Source organism: Bos grunniens, chromosome 29, assembly GCF_055505025.1.
Source record: "Bos grunniens cultivar Pamir isolate PY7600 chromosome 29, Bosgru_T2T1.0, whole genome shotgun sequence".
NCBI classification, from domain to species: domain Eukaryota; kingdom Metazoa; phylum Chordata; class Mammalia; order Artiodactyla; family Bovidae; genus Bos; species Bos grunniens.
The window spans coordinates 21,891,643-21,899,917 of record NC_141193.1 but is presented as its reverse complement, the minus strand read 5'-3'; the positions used below and the strand labels follow the sequence as shown (position 1 = coordinate 21,899,917).

General features: G+C 44.3%; 1 protein-coding gene across 1 annotated transcript; it reads right to left on the bottom strand.

Annotated features, from left to right (window-relative positions):
- Positions 1–942: 942 nt before the first annotated feature.
- On the bottom strand, positions 943–2,279 carry LOC147342250 (prostate and testis expressed protein 13-like). Its single transcript, XM_086385479.1, has 4 exons — positions 2,099–2,279; positions 1,942–1,968; positions 1,459–1,599; positions 943–1,142 (listed from the first exon to the last, which is right to left on the bottom strand). Exons 1-4 carry the CDS (start codon positions 2,160–2,162, stop codon positions 976–978), a joined length of 399 nt encoding a protein of 132 aa, XP_086241605.1. The 5' UTR covers positions 2,163–2,279; the 3' UTR covers positions 943–975.
- Between the last annotated feature and the right edge of the window lie 5,996 nt (positions 2,280–8,275).

The window sequence follows — 8,275 nt, the reverse complement described above, 5'->3', positions numbered from 1 at the left end:
GTGTGTATAATTATACACCTAAAAAATAGTAGTGTTTATAGATTCTAGCACACAGAAAGGTTAATATGGTAAAAAAAAATTTTTTAACCAAAAGTGAGTAAATAATAACTTGGGAATTATTTTCATTTCACAGCTAATTATCTTCTAATAGAAACTATGGTGAAGATCTGAAACTTTTATCTCTCTTTGACATCTTCTGTTGCAGGACTGTGCCAGTAGATGAAAGACATTCAGTTTTCTATCCATGAGCACACTGAATGTAAGAAAATATTTAAATATTTTTGAGGAGTGGGTGGTCGAGTACTGCTCACATGCCAGGAGACAGGGTAGCTGACCACCACTCAGCCAAGTGCCCATCCTGATATACCTGGCTTTGAACATGAAAATAAGATAACATGATTGGAAACAAACAAAAATCCTAAGATTCTTGAGTTTAATGTACTGACTATTCCTTTCACGGAAGTTGGTGTTTTCTGATTTCACACTGACTTTCCCGAGCCCCTGTGGAATACCAGCCCTTTCCGGCCACCACCAAATACCTCTTCTATTCTCTTCCCAAATATTCCCACAATCTCTTGTGATTTCATGTCCCTAATTTAATACCCTCTGCTTTCTCCTGACTTTCTCTCAGAAGCTCCATCAGAAAAATACTCTTCTCCCTTAGCCAGAAACTTTAGAACTCTGAATTTAGCATCAGACCTAAGGGCAAGTAAAGCTTGCTAGGAGATATCAGGGAGTTAATAGATGAGAATCCATCCAGAAGGCAGAGTTGGCTTTGGGGGGCCTATGGCTTTGCACTTTCCTGTTAATGGAAGCAATATCAGAAGAAAGAGCATGCATAGTAGATCTACTGGAATACAGTAGCGGGGTCTGGGTTCTGAGAAAATATGAGATGATGTGGCCAGGCGGTAAGGAAAAGGAAAAAATAACTATGAGAGATGGTTTTTTAAAATCCTAATTATTTTATTTGTTGTTTTATGGATACGACATTGCTATCTTCGAAATGTCCATATTTTTCTCAGGATCGTTACAATTGTCTTCAGTGCAGCAAAACGTTTCTCTATATAAGTCATGAAATAGCATGAATGATCCCTCTTCACAAGTCCTACAAGACAGCACTGAGTATCTGTAGTTATATCTATCTAAAGAGAATGGAAAAGTAAATGTGATCATCTTGCTTGATCTCATCATCTTCCTAGCAATGACATCTCCCCAGAACCTCAAAAATCTCCTAAACACAGGAAACTTGCCCCAAAGCTATATCTGCATTTCATCTATGTCTCTCTAAACAGGACCAGGCAAAAGGTATCTGCCTCCCAGACAGCCTCCATCCCAGGTCTGTGTACAGAGAATCCTACTTTCCCACCTGGCAATGGTCCCAGTCTCCCTCCACGTGTTGAGTCCAGGGATCATGGCCACCACTGATAGTATCTTTTGTCTCTTTCTAACCCCACTTACCTGCAACACGATCATAATAGTAAAAGTTGTCTGTGACACAAGCTCTCTTCAGGTTAGCTATTTTAAATTTCCAGCAACTTCCAATCACGTGGTTGCAACTGTATCCATTGTGGAATTCACATCGACGGCAAAGCTGAAACCCTAAAGGAAGAGAGGAAGACTTTGATGCAGAATTCTAGGGACAGGGATTCTGTTCAGAAGCCCACCCCCACCTGGAAACCTTTACACTCGAGTGGTGTAACACACACAGGAGGGATGCGGACACCCTCCCAGCTTCTGTCAGGGGGTCGTTACTCCCCTCAAGAAGTTAAAGACCTCCCCCTCTCACCCAAGGCTGGGGGCTAAAAGAAGACACTAGAACAGTCAGTGGGGAAAGGGGAGTGTAGCCAGGGAGGGTAGAGAGATAATATGAAAAGAACTCAAAAATGTTCCCTCCCTTTGTGGCGTTATTTATCCAAGAACTGAAAATGAACTGCACCGTACATTTGTTTGCACCCAGGACTCTGTCTCCTGTAAAGAGAAGAAGAAAAATTCTCCTTGAACCACTTCACACCAGTCAAGTCACCAAGTCCCTCTCTTCCTCCCCATACATTCTCTGCCCGCCCATTTGCCCACCAAGTACCACCCTCACCAGGCTTACTCTCATTCACGAAGAGCACCATGAACATGCTCATCAGAAGCAACCTGAACACCCGGGGGCCCATTCCTGCAGAGGTCCCAGGAGGAGGCCCCAGCCTCTTTTATCCCCACCACCTGCCCTCAGGCATCCCACTAGAATCGCAAAGGCATAAATTTCAGGTCAGTCGACTTGAATTCTCTCTCTCCAGTGTTCCCAGGAGACAGTACATCCTGTCTATTTCCACCTACTTAGAACTCAGGCCGAGCAGATGTCCTGTTTCACTTTATTAGATCTATCATAAAATACTAATTAATGCTGGTATCGAATCTCTCTCCCTAGTACCTCTTCACATGATTGTATTTCTGCCTGTTGGTCTACACAACAGGTGTTGTCCACATCCATGTGATGTCCACTCAGCTACAACAGGGCTGGGGCCCTGAGCATCTGGGAGTGAGTTTCTCAGATCCCTTAGGTACCACAACCCTCCCGGACACTCACCTCAGCCGATTCCCCAGATACAGTCTGACTGCCCGGTGGAGCATCCCTCTCTGAGATGGATGGGACAGCCCAGGAAAACAGGCGACGAGGTGAAAGTGATCCCCACTTCCCTCCAGCTTTATTCATTAAAATTTTGAGTGGGGACAAAGACCAAGAATGATTACAATGGAGAGACAAACGCTCGGAGTGATGGGGAGAAAGAGGAAGAGATGCTTCGATTACTCGCTCGGAAGGGATGTGGTGGCATTAGAAAGTTAGAGCTAAGGATACACATGTGTACATGCGCACACCCCAAACTCCCTCACCACACTTCCCAGGCACCTTCCTATTTGGCATCTTCTCCAGAGTACTTGGGCTTCCCTGGTGGCTTAGATGGTAAAGTGTCTGCCTACAATGCGGGAGACCTGGGTTCGATCCCTGGGTCAGGAAGATCCCCTGGAGAAGGAAGTAGCAACCCACTCCAGTACTTCCCTGGAAAATCCCATGGACGGAGGAGCCGGGTGGGCTACAGTCCATGGGGTCGCAAAGAGTCGGACACGACTGAGCGACTTCACTTCACTTCCAGAGTACTTACCCACTTTGTCCTTCTCTAGCCTCTCCTTCCTTCCTTTGTCTCTCTCCCCTCACAAGAACAGGAGTTCCACAAACACAAGAGCTTCGTGTGTTGCGCTGCTTTCTTCTCAGCAGCTAGAGTGATGCCTTGCACAGATCAGATAACCTGGATGGCACGATGAGTGCGGTTCACCGGAGAGGCACAAGGAATGGGGCCTCTGCCATGACAGCCTGATTTCGAGTTCCTGGCCTTACCCTTGCAGTTAGCAGTCACAGCACAGAAGACAGGCAGTGGTGATGGCAGGTCGCCCCTCTGGGGGAGGGCGCGGGTGGGGGCTGATTACCTGAATGAGCTCATCCCCAGAGTCAAACACACAATCTACCCAAGGGAGATCCCTCACGTAATCTTCATCCAGAGAGGACCCCATGCACACCTGGGATGGGAGCCCAAGTGTGTTACCTGTCTGCTGTGTGACTTCAAACAGTTACTGAACATCTCTGTGCCCCTGTGACTGCATAGGTGAGACAGGACCTCTCAGAGCTGTATCTGATACCTTTGTTAGGACTTAATAGACTCACTCCTGGGTAATGGCAAAGGGGAGGAGCCAAACATGAAGACCTGCTGGGCGTCTCAAACAGTCTTTGGGCATGAGACCCACTTCATCTTTTGAATTCTCCGAACAACTTCGTAGGTTGGGAATAACTGACTCCATCTCACCACTGACCCAGAAGCACTGAGAGTTGCAGCATCTTTCTCCAGATGTCACAAGGCACACACCTGTCTGATTTAGTGGGCTGTTATTTGTCCACTCCACCGTGCTGTCTCCTTTTCTCTAGAATCTGGAGAACAGCTCCCAGGGCTCTAGCTCTAGAGTGACCTGCACCCTGAATCATCACATGGCAGTGAGAAATGAGGAGAACGGCTAAGAAAAATACCGTCTCCATGAAAAAATAAAAGCTTTCTCTTGCTAGCAGAGAAAACATTATTCATGGGCAAACTTCCACTGAACTCGGGTTCCCAGAAGCCTGGCTGGGATTTAAGACTTACCGGCCATTGTCAAGGAAGTAATTCACTTAGGGACCTCCTTTGCATGTCTTGCATTTGGAACATGTGAGACCCATGCAGAAATTCATGGCCAGAACTCCTTGGGAGTTTACACCTTTCTTGCTGTACTTCACTTCCCCTCCTAGAGGAGGCCCAGCATGGCAGGAGATTCTCTAACTTTGTGGGAGAACCCTTTCAAAAGGTTATTTTGTTATAAAGCTGTACAGTGGAAATGTGGTAGCCTTACCACTGTGCAACATGACTCTATGGGATTCATTATTTCTATTTCCCCAGGCAAAAGTGAACTGAATGTGCTCCCAATGCCAAGGCACAAGGATGTAACAGAGCTAAGAGTTTTAGCAGATGTTGGCATTTGGGAACTTCAGGAGCCACACAGTCCCACCAGCTGGAGTAGTATAGAGGCTTCAGTCAGCACAGAGTACCCTGAGAGGTCACCAGTCCAAAGACAGCCATGGTCTGCCACTGAGTTCTGGCTTGTCAAGGAGAAGAACCCAATGGTGGGGGTCGTGAGAGGAACGACATGCTAAAGGTTAGCTCTTAGTTGGTGGGGGCATGTCTTGTGTGTTGGAGTGGGCGGGAAGATCAAGAACAGGTTCCTTCAGAACATTCTTTGAAGTCAGGGACTCAGGTTCAGCACAGACTGGTTTCTCTCAGATGAGTGAGCTGCAAGGAAATTAACTAAGCTGTCATTCATTGAGACAGGGTGACATCAGGAGCGCTACTCCTCAGAACAATCAAAGACTGCAGAAATATCCAAAAGGCTTTTGATTTCTAAAAGGCACTCCGCTCAAGTGTCCTGGGAATCATCCCCTTGTATCTTTTCCCCCATCTCCAGACTTCCTTTCTCATTAGGATTTTCGGGGCGTCCCCAAGAGCCTTTCTAGATGCCAAACTCCTAGCTAAAAGTAGCTTTTCTCCAGGAGGAGGCAGAAGGGAGCCAGTTCAGGATCATTAGAAAAGACTCTATTCCCAGACCTAGTGCAGAGTCAGGCACAATTTCCTGAGTCCTGAATGCTGAGTTGACTCTCCTCTTCCTTATTTGCCTTCCCAAAGACCTGACCTGGAGTTCATTCATTTCCCCTTATCTTGGGAAAAAATCAAAACCCCAACTCTTCAACTATCTACAATGAGTGACTGAAAGACAGCCCCAAAGTTAGAGAATGATCATAAGGGGCCACAACTCTTCAATGCTGTGACCACAGCATCTGTAACTGTACCTGTGAAGTGCTCACTCTCTCAGGCCTCACTTTGTGATACTATTGCAATCTCTGTCTCTTTGCCTATATTTTCCTGAACTTTCTTTCTTCATAGGGCCCTTTATCTCTAATTAATAACGTGCTTCTTCCCACTGAAGCTAGGAGACCACAAGGGTGAGGTTAATGACGATCTTTTTTCTCCTTTGTTTACCTGGCAGGCAAGGGGAAGGACTTCTAGACCACAAATTGTTCCTGTCATTACACACAACAGGCTATATCTTAGGTCATACAGGTCATTTAAGATGCAAACTGTTAACTTTTTAGACAGCCAAATTCTATAAATGTAAAGCAACTGTTTTGGAAGGTTTTGGTTACATAAGAAAGGTGGGATGGTCTGATAACCACTGTGCTATAAGTCACAAATGTACCCAGAAGAACAGCTCTCATATCTGCTTTTTGATTTGTAATGTGAGAATAATGAAACATCTTGCTGCCTTCCTTCCCTCAAAGAGAATGGTGAACAACAGTCAGCCTTAAAGTGTGGTTCAAAAATAGCAGTTTCAGGATTTCAGCCAAGTCTTTGTGCAACTGTTGGTTGGCAATCAGGCACCAAAGACTCTATTGCTCATAAAAACGGGATCCAGCTTGTGGTTGCCAAGAGGGAAGGAGTATGGGGGAGGGAAGGATTGGGAGTTTGGGACTGGCAGATGCAAACTAGTATACGCAGAACGGATACACAACAAGGACCTACCATATAGCCCAGGGAACAGCATTCAGTGTTCTGTAAGAAACCATGATGGAGAATATGAAAAGGAATATACATATACAGCTAAATCACTTCGTTACACAGCAGAAATTAACACAACGTTGTAAATAAACTATCCTTCAATAAAATAAATGAAAAAAAAACTGGATCTATACCCCATATTTCTCTATATCTTCTATATCTCTCTATATGAGGCCACTGACGATGGTTTAGGAGAATAAATGAAGCAGGTCCTTTTATCATTCTGCCTAATAAGGTGAAACAATGTTCCTAGGGTTGGCATAAATTTTTGCAGATTACATTTAGGAGAGTATTTCTCTTGCTGATTTTGAACTAAACTGACTGTGTTGTCTCTGAGAATCAATTTTTCAGAGAATGATAAGCTTCTTTATATGCGTGGCTGTGTTCACATGTGTGAGCCTGTGTGTGTGTGTGTGTGTGTGTGTGTGTGTGTGCAGGTGCATGAATACCATTATTTTCCTGCTGAATGGCGAGCAAGATCAAGGAGGACATACACACCTTATGCTGATAAGTAATCTTAAGCAGGAGGGAACTTGGCCCAGCAACACCATCCAGGACTGTTTTATGGGTCCCAAGATTCAAAACCCTTTTGAATGGGCATGCCCGTGATGACGACCTTTGGACCACGGAGCATTCCTCCTGTTCTCCTCTAGGCTACTACGGTTCTTTTCCTTAAATACAACCCCAATGTCTGTCTGAATAATGCACTTTGGGTGAAAGAATCTGTGACTTATTGTACATCAGAACATATACTAGGGGGCAGGAAGTGGGTCTGTTCCTGAGGGTAGGACTTAGGGCATGTGAGGGTACCTTTTCAAAAGGATGGAGGGGATTTACACTACAGAGGATTTAAGAGGGCAGAGAGACAACCATAGCCAGTAGCTGGATTTTGTCCACCTGTGATGAGTTTTCTTTGGTTTTGGGGTTTATGTCCCTCAAACCATGAGAATAGGCATATTTTGTGTATAGTTTAAAATTTTTGCTTCTCTTGTTAAACCACACACTTTCAAGCATCGTAACAGTCTACAATTGCAAACATTTCTACAGCCTTTTATTGCAGTATTACTAGGAGTAAACAAGTGGGCAGGAGAAGCATGGCTTCCCCTCTTTTGTCCTTCTGCAGAACCCCAAACCGTGACAAGTGGCGTCTCAGCAGTTGGGCATTGTGCTCAGACTATCTGGCTTCAAATTCCAGACATGCCTCCCACTAGTGATGTAATCATGCACAAGTTAACTTCTCTGTGCTTTCCTTTCCTTATTAATTAAAAAAACAGACCAATTTTAGTGTATATATCTACTATTAATTAAGTTAATCTTTAAAAGTAATTTACTAACCTCATAGGTATTTTGTGACAATGAAATGTGATGACATATGCAAATGGTTTAGAAGAGTGTTTACTACAAGAAAATGTCCATTAGATGCTTATGAGTATGATTAGTATATTGGGAGGAAAACCAAAAAATTCTAAAACGTGCCTAAGATCAAATTCAACAAAGGTTCTCATGGAGCTAAAACTAACATGGATCATCAACTATATGTAACTAGTTCAGAAGTGAACATGATAATACAAATCCCCTTTACTCCCAAATAAACTTGCAAGAGAAGTCCTTTAAAGGGGACTGTATAAGAAGAACAGACACAGAGCCTGGAGAAAAGTGGTTTGAATTGCTCTTGGATCAACCACTGAAGTGTGTAAGGCAGTCAGCCCTTAGGCAGAGAGGCAGCCAAGAGTGAGAGACAGCCTTCAGAGATCCGGATTAGATACTGTTAGGACTTCAAAAGTAGCTGACGACAACCTGTTAATAGCCCTGGACCAAGTATTTGGCCTTACAGATAGTAGCCGAAATTAGCATGTTCAATTTCTGACGACATATCAGAGAGAGAGAAAAACTGCCTGCCAAGGTATTGGGGTTAGAGAAATGGTTTGAGAGGCAGAGGGAAGGGAGCAACATAACACAGGATTGGAGAAAGCAATGATTTTCACAGTAAGTTCAGTTCAATTCACAGTAAAATACTATGTAAACTTAGATTTCTGAAGAAGAGCTCTCTCACTGTTAATTAAAGAGGAAGAAGAGAGAAAAGACATTCCATTGGCCTA